Raw genomic sequence first — 19,248 nt, 5'->3', positions numbered from 1 at the left:
AATTAAAAAATGCTGTTAGTTCCTGTTCTCTAACTAACTGGAGTAAAAAGGACGGACTCTAGAAGGCAGGGCACCCTCTCCTGAGCTCAGACCCCCAAAGAAACACCTGCCATCCCCCAGCTCAGGTACCTGCAGGAGCATTGCCAGAAATTTCTTTTCAGCCTCGTTCCGGCCATAACACTGGAAGCTATGTGTATAGAGCGTGTATGTGTAGCCATATAGGGACACCTGCACGACGTCACTGGTGTTCAGCCCCACTTCTTCTGCCACGAAGGATATCTGGGTAGAGGCACCGCCTAAATCCAAGGCTCCTGTGGTTTCCACTCCATGGGGATGCACCCACATATGCCACAGGTTCTTCTGCACAGTGGGAAAAGAAGAAGAGAGGACAAAGGCACCACCTCTGCTTGCCCAGGGTTCTCCACCCAAGACCCAACTCCTGTTGCTCAGCAGTATGACACGGGGAGCACTCAGGGCCAATTCTCTCCTTCAACTTCAGGGGTGGTGAATTCAAATGGCTACAGAAATTGGGCAGGCAACAAATGTATTATAACTGAGTGAGGTAGATTGTGTGTATGCAATAGGGACTGGTGGGGACTGTGACAAACTGGAGAGTCCATGGTTGCCCTCTGTCTTGTTGGTTGTTCCTATGCAGGAAGACAAGTCCACTGTGACCAGTTCCTCCAACTGCAAGGGGGTAAGGAGTCAGAAGAGACTACCTGTGTGGAGTTTTATGTAAAATTTTCCAAATATTAACCAAGGCAATTAACTTAAAATTTAAAAATGCATGTGAAGGGGAACAAAACTGGTGTTGAACAGAATATGGTCTGAGGGCCCTCAGTGTGCACTCTGCAACACGTTTGACTTTCCCTTGTACCTAAGGCGCAAAAAGTGCAGGGGTTGGACTGTAAGAGACCTGGGGACACAGTGGGGACTTCCTCTGTCTCTGGGACTTGGGAAGTCGACTTCCTGAGGGCTCTGCGAGTTCCAGATGGCCATGGAGCCTCTTGGAAAGGCCATTCTCCAGTTGCCCTTCAAAGGACCCCATTGCCCAGTGCTCAGTGTCACAAGCTAGCAAAGTGCTAACCTTCTCCCTCCTCCATGCATTTGGTCCTGTTTATGAAACAAATTTTCCCCCAGCTATATGTAAGTGTCTTTTCCTAGCTGCTATCCCATGACTGTCTCCTTCATGCATTCCAATGAACACCCCTCGGCGTGGACCTCTGCTTCGGCTATCACACCCCCAGGGACTGGATAAACAGCAAGGTTAAAAACATGCATTTTGTTTCCACACACCTCCAGGAAATTTCCCTTTATATAGTTGGCTGTAATCCATCCATACACCCCTTCCTCTTGCCCAGAAATGATTTGAGCACCCCTAAAATCAAAAGGCTGTGACTTGAAGTAGCTTTGGATGCTCGCAAGGACTTCATTAGCTGCTGTTTCATTTTGCAACCTATGCAAGGCACAGAACACAAAAGGCTGAGTGCCTAGCCAACACAGTCTTCACCAGCCTCCCTCAGGTGATAAAGTAGACCTCCCAGCCCACCCCTGCTGGCAAGATGACTTTCTAGATGTGTGAAATGCAGGGTGACCTCCTTTCCAAGTTATAGCCTCCCAGGGCAACAGTGAAGCCAGGATGCACTTGTTATCCATCCAGTTTCCACGCTGGAAAATAGCTTTCCCCAAGAGTTCAATTTGTTCTCCCACTCCTACTTCTTCCTGCTTTGCTCACTATCAATCATTTAACCGGAAGAGCCTCCTACTTCACTACTATGGCTTTGTCTCAAGTCAGCAGAAGAAAGGAGACAGTTGAAGGTATAGGGGAGTCCATAATAAATAATCTCTTGGGGCATCACAAAAAGGAGCCCTCACCCAGCCAGAAGGAAGGAGAGCTTAAGAGGAAGGAGGAAAAATGGTTGGGTCTGGAGCCACCCTTGCTCCACTCTTTGGGAGGCTTCATTGTGAGGGGACATGAGGTCATCATGGCTGTCACTGGACTGAAAACCATTGGTGTCTGTCCTAAATAAGAGCTGGCAACCCAGCATTGCCATATCACCTGTGACAAAGGGTTATTATAGAACACATCTGCCTTATAAGACAAAGCTCACTTGGGAGATTATTCCCCAGTTTGCCAGTGGGTAAAGAAAGCCAGGAGCACTGGCTCACTCTCAGCTCAGGAAGGAGATTAAGCACTGCTTCAGGCTACCATAGGATCTGACATGCCAATGAAAAGGCCCAGTCCTACTGCAAGTGCTCCAAGATTTCTTTTCATAATCATGTTAAAGAGAAGCTCTCGTTTATTCTTTTTTATGTTCTTCATGCCCAGACCTATATAATTTCACACAACTGGGATCATAAGTGCCTTTGAAGCAGAGTGAGTCTCATTTTTTGGTGATAAAGGCTATTTCCAAGACTTGGAGCAGACTCTACCCTGAATAGATTTACATTTCACGTTTCTTTCTGTTTTTCTTTTATCTCAAGGTCAAAGAACTACTATGATGAAGAAAAAGGAGAAAGTATATTCAAAAACTATGCCAGTAGGCTCAAAGACATGGCTATAAATTTAGTGGGACCCAACTGACTGGATGACAACTCCAAAGGCTTTGAATGAGGCCAAGGAAAGACTGTTGTCTTATAGCAGGTGACAAGGCTATTTTGTGCATGGGCAGAAGTGACAGCCAGGGGCCACGCTTACTACACAACTTAGCTGGTTGTTTACAGGTGTCAAAAACGCTCCTGTTCCATGTCATGTTAACCCTTTTACCAGAGTGCTCAGTAAAGTCACCTCAGGAGAGAGAACCAATTTTAGAACTGTTTCTTTTGAGGTATTAAATTAACAACTAAAAGTTTCCCAACCATCGAAGTCTAAATTTATGGCAGAATATGGGCTTCTTTCTTTCTCTTGGGTTTGTTCCCAGAAATACAGTAACATTCTTGGCAAGGTTCAACACGTTCTTGGTTATTTTAGTCACCTGGGCTCCTTCGTGACACTAGCTTTTACCTCAGCAAGCGCATTCCAGCCGTGGCTCCCAGGTAGATGCGGGTGGATCTGTGGAGGGGCAGTGGGATCTGCTCCTTGACTTTTAGCATGCAATCCTCAAAGGCTTTGGGGACGTCTTGGGAGTTATTCCCATAGCTGGAGATTCCAGAGCCTGAAGAACAAGAAGTCAGTGTCCATCAGCACTCCCCAGAAGCAAGAGTAGTAGTACAACTTTTACATGAAAAATCAGCTTTGGAAACTCCTGGGTTTTGGTAGGGGATTGAATAACAAAGGGGAGATGTGCTAAGCCACATGTGGTCACCTGGCCAGTCCACTCCCACCTTTGCCAGCAATGAATTCCCAGGTAGGAAAAGTGAGACTGGACCTGCTTTAAAAATATTTTCATGATGGAAATTTTAAATATAAACGAAAGTAGAAAGAACAGTATAATGAACCCCACACCTCACACACTGCTCTCAACACAATCAGAGATTAACACTTCCTTCGTCTGTGGTCTCTCCCACACTCCCCCTCAGGAAAACTGCACATACTGTATCATTTCACTCCAGTATTTCAGTGTGTGTCACTTAACAGACTTCTTGAAGCATAAATAATGTCTCACCATCATGCCTACAACATTAGAAATACTTTTTCTTGATTGACTCATGATATTTGTACATATTTATGAGATACAATTCGATATTTTGATTCATGTGTCGATTGGGCAATGACCAAATCAGGGTTGTTAGCATGTGTATAAGAGGAAACCCTCCCCATCATTAACTATTTGGTTATGCTATGGTACAGTATGGATAAGGAAGGTGGCCTTAAAAATATAGTTTGCATCTCCATCATCCCTCTAATTTAACCAGTGAGGGAGTTTTTGATCCTTAGGAACATATGGAATTAGAGATATTTGATGTGTTTCAATGCATTGAGTTATTTTCCTATTACAGTCCCATCTTTGGCCAGTGGGGTCATCTTCAGTTTGGCCCCTGAGTCCTTTTGACATGCTTCCAGAAGTCTTTGAGAGCATCATGGCCCTCTAATATGATAGAAGGTATCAGAGGGCCTTGTGTGTTTCCTGCCCCAAATCTGGAATCAGTCAGTTCTCCAATGAGCCCTGGTTCCTTTCATTAAGAAATGGTATTTAGCATCCAAAATTTGGGAGCTAAGGTGTTCATTGCCAGTCTTTCCAAAGACAGACCTAGGGAAAACTCTTACTGACATTCAAAATTCAAAATTTAAAACTACAGATGGTGGAGTTGCTCAAGTGGCCCCTGCCTAGCAAGTGTGAGGCCCTGAGTTCAAACCCCAGTACTGCCAAACAAAATTAAAACTACAAGATTTTATTTAGCCTCTTTGATCTTACATCTCAGCTTCTTTTTCCTATGCTAAAAATCACAATTGTCAGAAACTCCAGTGTAACTCATTTGCTGTACTTCACGATCCATACTCAATGGTCTCATGTGGCAATGCCAGCATGGTCACCAGCTGTGTGATTACTAAAAACAGTTTCTGAATGTTTCTAAGTGTTTTTTGTTTTGTTTTGTTTTTTTGTGGCAGTACTAGAGTTTGAACTCAGGACCTCACACTTGCCAAGCAGGCGCTTTACTGCTTGAGCCACACTCCAGTCCAGTGCATTGGTCATTTTTGAGACCATTTTATGCCCTGGCCATCCTGGACCATGATTTTCCTATTTGTGCTTCGCTGCACTGGGATGCACAGGTGAGCACCACTTCGCCCAGCCATTTATTGAGATGGGATCTTGCAAACTTTTTGCTTCAACTAGCCTGGAACCTGATCCTCCCAATGTCTGCCTCCCAAGTAGCTGGGATTACAGGCTTAAGCCATCGTGCTCAGCCTTGTTTGTAGATTCTTTTTGTTCTTAGGGATCCAACTACAGATATATAAATTAACACTTTAATCATTTAAAAATATTTTTTCTGTATTGTAATGCCAAAAACTTGATACAAAATCAGGCTAATTTGTTTCATTTTGATTGTGATTTTAGGAATTGCCTTTATAAAAACTTAATTTTGGCCAGGCACCCTTGGCTCAGGCTTGTAATCCTAGCTACTTGGGAGGCTGATATCAGAAGGATCACAGTTCCAGGCCAGCCCAGGCAAAAAAGTTTGTGAGATCCCATCTCAGTGGAAAAAAGCTGGGTGTGGTGGTGTGTGTCTGTCATATCAGCTACAGCAGGAAGGACAAAATAGGAGGCCAGCCTGGGCAAAAAAGCAAGACCATATCTCCAAAATAACCAGAGCAAAAAGGGCTGGGGATATGGCTCAAGAGACACAGCACCTGCCTAGCAAGCATAAAGCCCTGAGTTCAAATACCAGTACTATACCCCAAAAAAACTCTTAATTTTGTTTTTATAGTTATTTTCACAATTCTAAAGCAAGTATATTTAGAAACATCTAGCCTTTATCATTTCCTCTCTATATGAGTCATTTCTTTTTTGAAAAAGCTTATGTGATGTTTAATATAATCAAATACATAAATATTTTGCATTACTGCACATTTTAGATAAATGGGAGCTTACTATATACACCCTTTTCTGCTTTGCTTTTTTACATTTTTAAGTTTTTCTTTCTTCCTTTTTTTTTTTTTTTTTTTTGAGACACTACGTAGCCTAGGCTGGCCTCAGTCCCCCAAGCGCTGGGATTATAAATGTGCACTACCATGCCCAGCTACTGCATTTAACAATATTTCCTACTGGCCATTCCATAGCAGTAAATAAATATTCCTCTTTTCTTTTTACAATTCTATTGTGTGAAAGTACTCAGTTTATTCCATCAGTCCAGGGTCTTTGTTTAAGTAAGCTGGATTTAGGAAATAAAAAAATGCAGGACAGACAGGGAGGATGGAGAAAATATGGCCCTTCTGGAAATTTCCTTGGTCTACCTGGACTTGATAGAGCCATTGTCTTCCTCCACCGCCCTTTCTCAACCATTTCTACAACTACAAATAATTTCTTAAAACCCGAAAACTTTGAATTGCAAACTCTGCATGTATGTGCCCATTGAACTGCAAACACTGGACGTGGTGGCCTACATCTGCAATCCCAGTGCTCTGAAGTCTGAGGCGGGAGGACTGCAAGTTCCAGGACAGCCTGGGCTACCTGGGGAGACCCTGTCTCAAAACAACAACAACAACAAAAAAAAAAAAACAAAACAAAACAGTCATGTGGATTTCATCCACAGCACCTTCCAGCCTTGGCCAAGGTCATAGAGTCTTGAAGGTCACCTCCCCTCTCAGGGACTGGTCACCCAACACAGATGAAGAACAAAAACAGGTCACAGGCTTCACAAATACCACAAAACATTTCAGGAGTTTAGAACATCAAGAGCTGGTAAAGAGCTCTAATAATAACAATGATTAAATAAATAAATAAGTAAATGTGTGTATATACATGTATGGATATATGTCTAATTTTGGGGGGCAGTATTGGGGTTTGAACTCAGGGCTTTGTACTTGCTAGACAGGTGCTGTACTGCTCCAGCCACACCTCTAGCCCTTTTCTCCACCCCCACCAGACTACTGTATAAAACCCCAGGTATTCTATCCATTTACCTGTAAACACATTAATATATGTTTCTAAGAGATAAGGACTCTTAACCATAATACCTAGAAAGTACCACACCTTAAAAAATACTTAACATCATTAGTCAATGAGTGCTCAACTGTTTCAAAATAACTCATAATTTTTAAGAGTTTATTTGAAACAGGAACTGAAGTACATTCATACTACTTGTGAATGACATGACATTTAGGACTCAACCTCTTCCAGTGCTCATGCCCTCTGTCTTCCTTCTTGCCGTGAATTTATTGAAGAAACCAGATCACTTGTTATGAAGATCTTCCATTGTTTTGAATTCCACTGACTCTACAGTTGAAGTGCCATTTAACATGTTCCTCTGTCTCCTGTATTCAATATACCCTGGAAATTATTTCTACGAACAGGATCAGATTCAGATTTGATTATTTTTTTCTGGCAGGAGCATCTCTTAGGTTACTAGGTTCTCCTGGGTACAGCAGCGCATGGAGGCATAGCTATCTGAGGCTCTTCATAGAATAAGTCGCCACACCACCATCATATCCAGCTACAAGGTTACAAATCCCTGGCACCCAATCCACTCACTTTCTCTCCCTTCAAAGACTTTGGATTTGACTTCTGGCTTTGTTCTTACTGGCTACCATCTTTTTTCGGAGGTGGAAACAAGGTCTTGCTGTGTAGCCCAGGCTGGCCTCAAACTTGAGGGCTGAGATTTCAGACATGCTCTATCACACCCAGCCTGGTGACCATTCTTTCCGAGGTCCTTTGCCAGGTCCTTTCCGAGGTCCTCCTTAACCTCTAAAGAGAGGCATGCATTGCTTAGTGACAGACAAGTCCTAATTCTAACAAGTGTGTCTTTAGGCAGTTTTATTGTGTGAATATCATAGTTTTCTTACACAAACCAAACAGCTGTAACATTGCTAGGTGATATAATTTTATGGGACCACCATCATATATGTGGCCTGTCACTGACCACAATATTGCTAAGTGGCTTCTGACTTAACAGGGCATGACCAGCTAAGTCTTCAGACCCCTTCTTTTTCAGTTTCTCTTCTCTCAGTAGGCGAGCTTAGCCAACACTATGGCTGTAGATATCATTCATATTCTGACAATTGTTAGCTTTACTTCTCTAACAACTCCCACCCCCAAACTCCAGACTTGCCTATTTCACAACTCAACATCTCCTTAGCTGGGCGCCAGTGGCTCATACCTATAATCCTAGCCTCTCAGGAAGCAGACATCAGGAAGATCATGATTTGAAGCCAGCCCGGGCAAATAGTTTGCGAGACCTTATCTCAAAACAATCCATTGTGGAAAAAAAAGAGGGCTGGTGGAGTAGCTCAAGTGATAAGAGCACCTGCCTAGCAAGCCTTGAGTTCAAACCCCAGTGCTGCCAAAAAAAAAAAAAAAATCCCTTAATAGATCAGGCATGGGTAAAATATATGACCCATACCTGTTTTTTATACAGGCTGTGAACTGAGAATAATTTATATATTTTTAAACGGTTGGGAAAAGTCAAAGGAAGAATATTTCTTTATGTGAAAATTATTAGAAATTCAGCCAGGTGCCAGTGGCTCACATCTGTAATCCTAGCTACTCAGGAGGCAGAGATCAGGAGGATCATGGTTTGAAGCCAGCCCAGGCAAATAGTTTGCTAGACCTTATCTCGAAAAACCCTTCACACACACTCTCTCTCTCTCTCTCTCTCTCTCTCTCACTCACATACAACTCACACTCACACACACAGACTGGTGGAGAAGCTCAAGGGTTAAAGCACCTGCCTACCAAGCGCTGGAGTTCAAACCCAAGTGCTGCCAAAAAAAAGTAAAAAGAAATTCAAATGTTAGTGTCCACAAGCAAATTATCTTGAAATACAGGCATGCTAATTTGTCTCCACATCATCTGAGGTTGTTTTCATACCAAAGGGCAGAGTGGAATAATTATGACAGAGGTCCACGAGTTTAAATAGCATTTATCACCTAATTCTTTATAGAAAAAACTTTACATTTTCTACTTAGACGATTTATAGCCATCTCCAAGTTTAAATGCCCAAATTCTTAATCCTTGTCCTGCCCCAACCTGTTCACTCCTAGTACTGAACTTCCATGAATGCACATAGTTGCTCATTTCAGAAATGATGTCCCTGTTCAGGTGGCATCAACCTGAGAGGCTTGACAGCAAGGCTTTCGTAAAACCTTGTCAGCTCTACCCTTAAAGTGCTTCTCAAACCTCAGCATGGCTCAGCCCCTCCCTGGGCTTAGCACCATGACATTTGGGCTGGATCATTCTTTGTTTGGGGAATGTTCTGTGCTGTATGTATACAATGTTCAGCAGTGTCCCTGGCCTCTATCCACTAGATGCCACGAGCATCACTGTCCCCAGTCACGACAATCAAAACTGTCCCCAAACATTGACAAATGTCCCCTATGGGGCCACATCACCCCACTGTGAGAAGCACAGGTCAGGACTCAACCACTACCACGTTTCTCTCACCTGGTTGGCTCATTAGAGCCCTTAATCATGTTCCCAGCTTCTAACGTGACTACAAGACCTTTTAAAATCCTAAATCATATCATGTTAGTTCCATGATCAGAATCTTCTACTGGCTTCCCAGTATGCTTTGAAGAAAAATCACTTGAATAAAAATCACCCTCCTTACTATATCTCTAGGCTTTCCATGAGCTGGACTTGGCTATAGCTTTAATCTTACTTTTGCCTTTCTTCCCTTGCTCATTATGTGTGTGTGTGGGGGGGGGGGGGGGGGCACTGGGAAGTTGAACTCAGGGCCTCACACTTGCAAAGCAGAGGCTCTACCATTTGAGCCACACTCCCAGCACCCCTTTCCTATCCTGCTACAGCCACACTGCCTCCCTTATTCTTCCTCAAAAACACTAAGCTTCTGCCTTGGCCTTTTCCCTTGCTGTGACTCCTGCTTCCTGTGCTCTTCCCCAGATATCAACATGGCTCAAACACTCACCTTATTATGTTCTCTGTTTCTGTCATCTTTGTCCTTCCCTAACTACTTTGTCACTCTGTCCCTCACCTTGCTTGATGGCTCCTTATAGCACATCCAGCTCTTTCATTGGAAGTAAATTCTATGAACACATAACAGCATAAATTTTTGTATGCAATGGTTATTTCCAAATATCCAGTGCCAAGAATAGTTCTGGCAAGCAGCAGGCACCCAATAAATATTTATTAAATGAAAAGAAAGGTAAATAAATCAATGAGAGTTTCCAACCAGCACAGTAAGGGGATCATGTAGTCCAGCCTGCAGCAAACAGACCGTTTGGCTGGAGCTGCTCCCTGGATTGGGGCTGGTTAGGAACAAGAAAGAATGGTGTCACACACCAAGATTCCACACCCCCACTGGTATATGTTCTCAGCAGCCTTCTTAGAGGGAGAAAGGAGAGGAGTCTCACAGGATTATGGGATACTGGGATTTACAACCCCATGGAAAGAGAGTTGAAATTGCTATTTCAGTATGAGGACTAAGGAGTTGACCAGATAACACAAATCTTACCCGATGAGGGACAAGAGCGACACATGTGCCTTGGCAGGAGCTCTGGCCAACTACTGGCAAAATAATTCTTTTCAACTCATAATGCTCCATCCTGGTGCATTTCAGAGGAGGAGAGGGTGAAGTTTAGGCTCCAGTGGACGTAAAGAATTTTTTCACAGGACACAGGTGGATCACGCCTGTAATCCTAGCTACTCAGGAGGCAGAGATCAGGAGGATCATGGTTTGAAGCCAGCCCCGGGCAAACAGTTTGCTAGACCCTATCTTGAAAAAGCCCTTTACAAAACAGGGCTGGTGGAGTGGCTCAAGTGGTAGAGCCTATCTAGCAAGTGTGAGGCCCTGAGCTCAAACCCCAGTGCCACAAAAAAAATTTTTTTCACCATTGCTTTAAAGGAAAACATCTCAAATGTCCCAGTGGGAGAAGGAAGCAGCAGGCAGGGGCGGTTCACACAAGATGCAAGGCACACAGGAGATAGCTTCCCCACAGCAGCTAGAGCTACAGACCCCAGAATGGGGGATGGCAGCAAAGGCAGGGCCCAGTGAACTCCAGAAAACACCAGCAACTGGGATTGAACCCACCAAGGGCCCTCAGGAAAAGAAGTTGTGAGGACCTAGACATCCAGGAATTGCTGCTGGGAAAGCAAACATCACCAACCCTTCAGACTGTCCAAGGCAAGGGAGTCCTGGGAAGTTTGCAACTGAGAAACCAGAAACCCAAATTATGGTAGGAGAAGCCACATGTCCTGGAGGAGATGACGCGTGCCAAACTTCTAGTCTGTCATTTCAGCTTTAGTATGTAGTCTTCTGGCCACTCAGGGTATATATGGATCCCTGAGGCTAGTGTGATCAAAGAAGGGAAGATCCATTTATGGATGTGCTGTGGGCTCCATGACCTTGTCCCTTCCCAAAATCACATCTAGCATCCAGGGTGAGTCAAGGACCTAGTCCCCCATGAAAGCCACACCTCTCCCTAAGTTATAGGGCCATCAGGACTGACTTGGCTGAATTGCTCTCTCATGTCTGAAGATGAAATCTTATAACCATTTGTAGGAGGAGTCATCAGGAGTTCTGAGTGTGGTACTCCATGAATAATAACAGCTAACACTTATAGAGCACACTTACTGTATACTGGGTATTTGCTATCTACATATATATATATATATATATATACACACACACACACACACACACACATACATACACATATACATTATATATACACATACTCATATATATGTATATATGTGTATATATATGAGAGAGTCTTTACTATTTAGAGAGGTAGATAATATTTCAGAGTTTATAAGAGGATAAGGTAAGCTGGGGATGTAGCTCAGTGGTATAGAGCTTTCCTAGCATGTGTAAGGTTCTGAGTTTGATCCCTAGCACCACAAAAGAAGAAAAAAAAAATAAGGTGAAGTCATTCATTTTCTTTTTTTGAGATGATCTTGTGTAGCCCAGGTTGGCCTGGAACTCACTATGTAACCCAGGCTGAGCTCAAACTCACAATCCTCCTGCCTCTGCCTTCTGGGTGCTGGGATTACAGACATGAACCACCATCCTTGGCTCCAGGTGACATCTTAATTGTGATGCTATGCTATCCTCTCTTTTCTGAAGGAGCATCCTTATCTTTCATGCCTGGAGATAAGGAACTGACTCAGTGAATTAAGGCAATGTCAGATCACTGGCTGGGATCAAAGCAAGACGACTGCTCCTTGTTTGTGAGTAAAATTACAAGCAACCTCAGAAACTGTCCAAGTACCCTTTGTGGTGAACCCAAAAACTGTGCCATGGAGATGCTCAAATAAAATCTTGTCTCAGCACCTCCAGAGTTTGCCTCAGTTGCAAAGAGCTGCAGAGCACTGCCTCACTCAAGGTCTAATCCTCCCCAGAGTGGCAAACATCCAATGACCATGACAATGGGCACTGCAGTCATTTCAAGCCATTCTGGCCCAGTGCAGAACTGACTGGCCTCACACTGAAGTCTGACTGCTGCCTAACACTTCTTCTGTCCCCTTCCCATAAGGGGACCACTCCCAGTTATTAGGATTGCTAATAGCTATCTTCATCCTAAACTCTATCTCAACATCTGCTTCCAGAAAACCAATGTTCCAGGGCAGGTGAGCTCCTGGCAGCCCTCCTAGGAGAGCAGATAACAGAACTCGCCCTGGTTACCTCTTGGTCCTCCTTGTGAACTCTTTTTCCAATTCTCCAATTCCAGCATTTGGGCAGCTCACTGGGAGGAATGGTACAGACTGCTTGGGGCTGGGGCACAGCTCTGGAGTCTCTAACCTGCAGGGTGTGGGCTGAGGGAGTGCCATGGTCCCTTCGGGGCACACTGAATGGGGAGTTCTGGGCCACTTCAAAGAGCACGAAGCTTTAAAGAGGAAGAGAGTGACTTTTAGAAAGGCACACACACACAGATTCACTAACTGGGCTTGGTTATGTGGACGGAAGACTTAATTATAAAAGGCAAAACTATGAAACTTTGCTAGAAGAATATCTTTATGACCTTATGCTAGGGAAAGAGCTCTTTGATAAAACATACAAAAAAGAAAACCACAAAGGGGAAGATTACTAGTTATAGTGATATAAAAATAAACAACTTCTATTCATTGAAAGATGTTACAGTTAACAAAAGAAGAAACAGAAGACAATCTACAGCCTGCAAGAAGATATTAGCAACATCTAGTAATAATAGAAGAACATTCACAGTCAGAATATTAATAAAAACTCCAATGCATCAGAAAGGACAAGTCAACCAATTCAGTAGAAAAATAAGCAAAAGACATGAACAAGCATTTCTCAGAAAATGGAAAAGTCTATAAATCTATGGAAAGATGCTCAAGCTTATTAGTAACGAGGGAAATACAAATTTCCAACAACATGCGAAAATAAGGACTGGAGGTATAGCTCAAGTGGTAGAGCACCTGCTTTGCAAGTGAGAAGGCCTGAGTTCAAACCTCAGTTCCACCAAATTAAAAAAAAAATGAGTTACAGCTATTCATATTCAGATGAAGCTTAAAAACCTAATGATAATGAATAAAGTAAGAAAAGCATATTTGACTATTTAAATACATATTTGATTTCATTTTCAAAAATAGGAAAAACAAAATATATAAGTCAAATCTATGAAGAACTGGGCTGACTCCATATCTTAGTGATTGATAACATGGGCGTGCCGGTTATCTCTTTGATATGCTAATTTCATTTCCTTTGACTATATATCCAGAAATGGAATCATTAGATCATATGGTAGATCTATTTTAAATGTTTTGAGGCACTGGATTCTGTTCTCCATAATAGATATAGTTTGCCTTTTCATCAACAGTGTATTAAGAGTTTTATTTTATCTATATCCTAATCAACAGATGAATGGATAAAGAAAATGTGGTATAAGGCACAATGGAAAATCATTCAGCCATTAAAAAGGATAAAATCCTATCATTTGTAGAAAATGGATAGAACATTATGGTCCTGATGTAAGAGAAATAAACCAGACACAGAAAGACAAATACTGAATGTTCCCTCTCACATGTGATAGCTAAAAAACGTAGCCCTGGATGTAGAATAGTGATTATTAGAGGCTGGAAAGGATGGGGGGAGAACAGAGGGAGGCTGGATTACAGGTACTGAGATACAGCTAGAGAGAAGGAATAGATTCTCATGTTGATGTTCTAAGCACAGCGGGGTGGCTATAGCTCACAGTAACTATTATATAATTTACGGATAAGAAGAGAATGGGCTGGAGGCATGGCTCACGCAGTACAGCACCTGCCTAGCAAGTGTAAGCCCCAACTTCAAACCCCAGTATTGCCAAAAAAACAGGGATAGAGATAGAGAGAGACTGCTGAACCAGGCTTCAAACATAAACTAATGATAAGGAAATAGAAACATTAATTACCGAGATCTGCTCAGGACATGTTATGTCTATGCATTGAAATATCACGCTACACTGCCCAATAAACATGTGCATTACTATATGTCTACAAATTTTTAAAGATGTTTAGGAGATACAAATGCCAACTGCCCTGATTTAATCATTACACACTATACATATGCATTGAATTATCACACCATATTCCATAAATGTGTACAATCAAAATTATAATAAAACAGGGCCAGGCATGGTGGCAAAAGCCTATAACCTTAGCATTTCAGAAGCTGAGGAGGATCAAGAGTTCAAGGGCAACCTGGGCTATATAGTGAAACCTTGTCTCAAAAAAAAGAAAAGAAACATTTCTAATAAAGAAAAACTGAAAGAACAAGTAACAGTTAACGTAAAAAATTCAGGATATATTATGAGGAAGGAGGTAATTGCATGGAGGATCACTAAATATTTTAGTTCAGGGACTGTCAGCTCATGGGCCAAATCCAATTCCATATTTATTTATTTATTTGCTGGTGTGGGGATGGAACCCAGGGCCTTCCATGTGCTAGGCAAAGGCTCTACCACTGAGCTATATCTTGGTTTTTTTGAGACAAGTTCTCACTGTGCAGCCCAGACTGACATTGAAGGCCAGCTTTGAACTTCTGTTTCTCCTGCCTCAGCCACCCAAGTGCTGGGATTACAGGTGTGTGCTACCATGTTCAGCACTCACCTTTTTTCGTACAGCCTGTGGGCTAAAAGAGTTTTTGCATTTTTCAAAAGTAAGGAAAAATTACAAGAGAATAATATTTTGTGAAATGTGAGATCTTTGTGAAATTCCAAGGTCAATTTCTGTAAGTAAAGCTCTACTGGAGCAGAGCCGGGTCTATTCGTGTAAGAGCTGTGTGTCCCCCACAGATGGGCAGCAACTGCGTATGAGTTGCTGTGTATGAGTCAGCTCATACTTTCCTGACTCCCAGTCCAGGGTTCACTGCCTGCCTCCAGGCCTTCGAAGGACTCAGGACTGTACCCTGCCTCCCTTTGGTCTCCCAACCACACTTCAGACCTTACCTTTCACACTGCATTTGAAGGTTTGACTGACCACTCCAGTATTATTCTCCTTCTCTGCTGGCCACTGGTACACATACACGGTGGTTCTGGAAGACCCGGCATCCAGCACAATTCCATACTGAATAGACAGGAAGGAAGAGTCAGAAAGAGGCCGGGGCTGTCTGAGGATATGTTTCCTGGTGGGCCACCAAGAACTCCGATACCTCAATCCACACTGCTTCGCTGAGATAGGGGCAAATCAAGAAAACTATTGTCACCAAGCCACCTTTGGCTCCATGGCTGTGGGGAAGGGGATGGGATGAGTTGGGTCAGGTCCTAGGGTGTGGTTCTCAGTTCTGCCCAAGCAAGAGAATCCCCTGGGGACCCCCAAGGCTCCACCCCCAGAACAATTGCATCAGAATCTCTGAGGGGGACCCAGGCACCACCAGGATTCAAACCTCTCCAGGTGATTCTAAGATGCAGCCAAGGTTGAGGACCATACTGCAAGGAGCTTGCCCACAAAGATAAGGGCCCTACTTCACGTCACCAACTTCTGAGGTGACCGGTGAAGCCACCTGGGGCTCAGAAAAGAAGTGAAGGGATAAGTCACCTGGATGTCCTCACATACTCCCAGGGTTAGCCTGGGGATTAAAAAAAAAAAAACCAAAAGGAAACTACAGGAAGAAACTGTAGCAAGTTCTAACAAGGGAAAGACGTGTTAGTATCTGTATCAGTCCTCTTCTTTAAAGTATTTATAATTAAGGAGAAAGAACAAAATATAAAACAATATGCATAGACTGCTCCTACTTCTGTGATATGATATGAATGGAGACAAGCTGGGCAGAGCTGGGGCTGCATGCACAGGAGAGGACGCTGAAACCTGGACTATCTTGCCCAGCTGGCGGCAGGCACCAGGGGATTTATGTGCAGGCCTAGCCCAGTTCCGTGCTGGACCAAACAGGTCAGGAGAGAGCTTGTGCTTGCAGCAGCCTGTGGGGAGTGGACTGGTGATAGTAACTAGGCCTGGTTGTGGCAAGAGTCACCCAGGGCATCCAGAGGGCTCCAGGGCCTCAGCCTTTCTCCCCTTCTACTGCCTTTGGGCTAACTTCCCTCATCCCAGGGGAGATGCTGAGGCTAGCATGGATGGACTCGTGATTCTACAATGCTGAAGAATGTTTACCTTCTCTTAGTTCCCTCATCTTCAGGTGACTTGCTTTCCAGAAGCAGACTGTAGACCATATGCCTGAGGCTTACAGCTACTCATTAGAAAAGCCCACTACCTAGCATATGTGGAAAAGCCAGTTGAGCAAAATAAATAAAATTTCAAAGGAAAATAAGAGAGAGAAGCCAAAGCAAACAACACCTCTCAGATCTAATCACTGTCTTAACCCCTTGTTATAGATCTTTTCTAAGTCTTCTCCAGGTGGTACTGGGGTTTGAACTCAGGGCCTCACACTTGCGAGGCAGGTGCTCAACCGCTTGAGTCACTCCACCAGCCGTGCTTTATGTTGGGTATGTTCAATATAGGGTCTGAGGACTATTTGCCTAGACTGCCTTTGAACTGCGATCTTCCTGATCTTTGCCTTCCAAGTAGCTAGGATTACAAGCATGAGCCGCCAGCGCCTGGCTTATTATTATTATTATTTTGCAATGCTCTTTCCTTAACAGCATTTCATGAATACTTCTTAACAGTAAAAACAGACTGAGCTCACCACTTTCTGCATATTCAATGCACCCACTGTGAGATGTAGAACAATTTACTTGACCACGCCCCTGATTCTAGCTTTCTCCTGTAATAAATGTTTGCTTCATGTGAATAGGAACCAAGTTTTTAAAAAAGCTGCCCTAGTTCCTGCATCATAGCTTCTTCATGATACTGAACAAGAAAACCCTGTGTCCACTGCTGTTCATGCTTGGACAGCCTCTTAATCTCAGTCCTTCAGTGATGAACGTTGATCCAGATCCTGCCATGATATCCCTGTGGCAAACAAGGGCAGCCTTGTTCACAGTCATCCCAGGCAGAGACTCACAGCAAGGTTAAACTGTCAGTGGAAATTATAGCAAGAAGGAAGCCAGGCACTGAAGAGCTGGGGCCTCCACAGTTAGAGCCTGCTATCTTTCTTTCTGCTGTCAGGCTGATCGCCACCACTGCCTGTGGCCCTGTCAGGCCTGCTGCTGACCCATGGGACAAGCCGAGAAAGAACAAGTGCTCCCCTGCCCTTCCCCAAAGGGACACATATTTCCCTGGGTATGAAGCCGGGGTTCCTGGGTCAAGCCCAGAAAGAGAGAACAGGAGGAATGTTCTCTTCCTTAATCCAACCGGGATCCAGCTTTGCCCTGTGGCTGTTCCTCCAGCACCTGCTGATGTGGGGACTGGCCCAACTCTGCTTCTGACACTGATCTACTGTCATTGACATTTTCCAAAGTGGAAAAAATTAGTCTTTGACCAGTTTTCAGAGCTCATTTGTCTAAACCAGTGGAAGTTAACGTGGATCCATTGGGAGAGAGTGGTAGAAAGGTAATGTTTGGATGAAAAGCAGCATATAGTGTGGTGGTGCATGCCTGTAATACCAGCTACTCAGGAGGTGGAAGTAAGAGGATCATGGTCAGAGGCCAGTCAGGGAAAAAGTGTGAGACCCTATCTGAAAAACAAACTAAAAATAAAAATGATTGGGGTGGGACTACAGTGGTAGAGTGCTTGCCTAGCATGTGTAACACCCTGAGTTCAATCTCCAGTACTGAAAAAAAAAGTAACAAGTAACCCTTGTCTCATGGTGTCAGAAAAAAACATGACTTGAATGTGGATTCTAAGATACACTCCGTGGGTTAACTAAAAGGAAACAGTTTTCTGTCCTCGTTAAGACTGTGTGATCTATCAAAAGCAAAGGTCACAAGGCCAGCTTGCTTAGATTGGCATCTGATCATGGGGGGCCACCACTGAGTAAACACATGCGTGTTTACTCAGAATGCATAGCTTTCAGCACAGCACATCTGTGGATGCTGGATTCATTTTTCCCATAACCCCCCTTTCAACAAATGTCAGATTCTCACTACCACTCAAATAAGCACATTCACTTTTACTGTGCGTTTGGGGAGCAGATTTTCACAAAATGAAGAGCAGGGAAACAGCAGATCACACAACAATTTAAGCACAGCTGACAATAACGTGGGACTGACTGAGAGCTCTGCATCCCCTGAGCTGCTCACTACACGACAGGAACTTGAAATTTTTGCTTTTGAAATTTCTTTTGATTTTTTTTTATTGATTATTAGTTTTTGACCGCACTTGGTCAAAACTGTGTGCACTAAATCCACACATAAGGTGGGCTGACTGATATTATTATCACTATCATAAGAACGGTAATCTGCATGATTCAGCACTTACGATTTTCTAGGAACTACACAATGCACTTTAAGAAGTGCCACTGCCTTTATAAGATGCAGTAATCATCTCTTTAGTTGACATATGGGGCCAGACCTCGGATGAGCCTGTCTTACTCACTCTCAACCCTGCCCTCAGGGTTCCTAGGCCATCACTGAGTTCCAAGAAGGGTGCTGATGTGGCAGAGCTGACTTCCTCTGTTTGCAAGGAACCTGAAGTTGCATTCTAAATTAAGGGGTGTGCAGAACCAGCTGGAGGAGAGATGTCTCAAACTGTATGAGGAGCCTTTCTAGAAAGGGAGAAACCACCTGTCTAATTCTTGCTGTCCAAGAGGTAGACCAGGCTGGACCTCAGGTGCTGAGAATCCAGCAGCTGAGCAAGATTCCGTAGCCTGGAAGGGAATGATTTCCAACCCAGCTGGCCAGTGGCTAGCTGTGGGAGGGTAATGACAGAGCATGGGACTGAGAACTAAAACTGCCTGTGGCCCTATACCCAATGTTGGGGACTAAAGTGGCCTGAGCAGGCCATGGGAAGCCTGTCCTGAGACTGTGCAGAAGCCACCTTCAAAAGTGACAGCATGTGCTGCAGTTGACAATGGTACTAGGGTACTGGTCATTAGACTGAGAAGCCCCAAGCTCCTAGGATGGTTGTGATTGGGGGTAGGGAGGGCAAAGCCTCAAGAGGAAGAAGTTGGACTCTAGGATAATAAAGCAGATGGGGGCTGGGGTGAAAAATAAAAGCAATGACATCATATTTACTCTTCAAGCTGGTGGAGCAAGTCGGACCAGTAACATGAAGAACTGGGGACATTTCCCACCCCTAACTGAGTTCTGAGAGTTCTGCTCTTAAATTTTCATTCCAAGGTCAGGCAAATCAAGGGTGG

General features: G+C 43.7%; 1 protein-coding gene across 2 annotated transcripts in view; it reads right to left on the bottom strand.

Annotated features, from left to right (window-relative positions):
* Entpd3 (ectonucleoside triphosphate diphosphohydrolase 3) overlaps nucleotides 1-19,248 on the bottom strand; it is a 36,593-nt gene that overhangs the window by 9,094 nt on the left and 8,251 nt on the right. For both annotated transcript variants that reach the window (XM_020177486.2, XM_074060256.1), the window contains 4 exons: nucleotides 15,005-15,122; nucleotides 3,005-3,155; nucleotides 1,297-1,456; nucleotides 130-360 (listed from right to left, as the gene is read on the bottom strand). In XM_020177486.2, the coding sequence (XP_020033075.2) occupies nucleotides 130-360; nucleotides 1,297-1,456; nucleotides 3,005-3,155; nucleotides 15,005-15,122 (660 nt within the window). The remainder of the gene's footprint in view (nucleotides 1-129; nucleotides 361-1,296; nucleotides 1,457-3,004; nucleotides 3,156-15,004; nucleotides 15,123-19,248) is intronic.

The sequence above is a fragment of the Castor canadensis genome, chromosome 17 (genome assembly GCF_047511655.1).
Source record: "Castor canadensis chromosome 17, mCasCan1.hap1v2, whole genome shotgun sequence".
NCBI lineage: Eukaryota > Metazoa > Chordata > Mammalia > Rodentia > Castoridae > Castor > Castor canadensis.
Note: the sequence above shows the minus strand (reverse complement) of the source record. Positions and strands in the feature narration are given on the sequence as shown.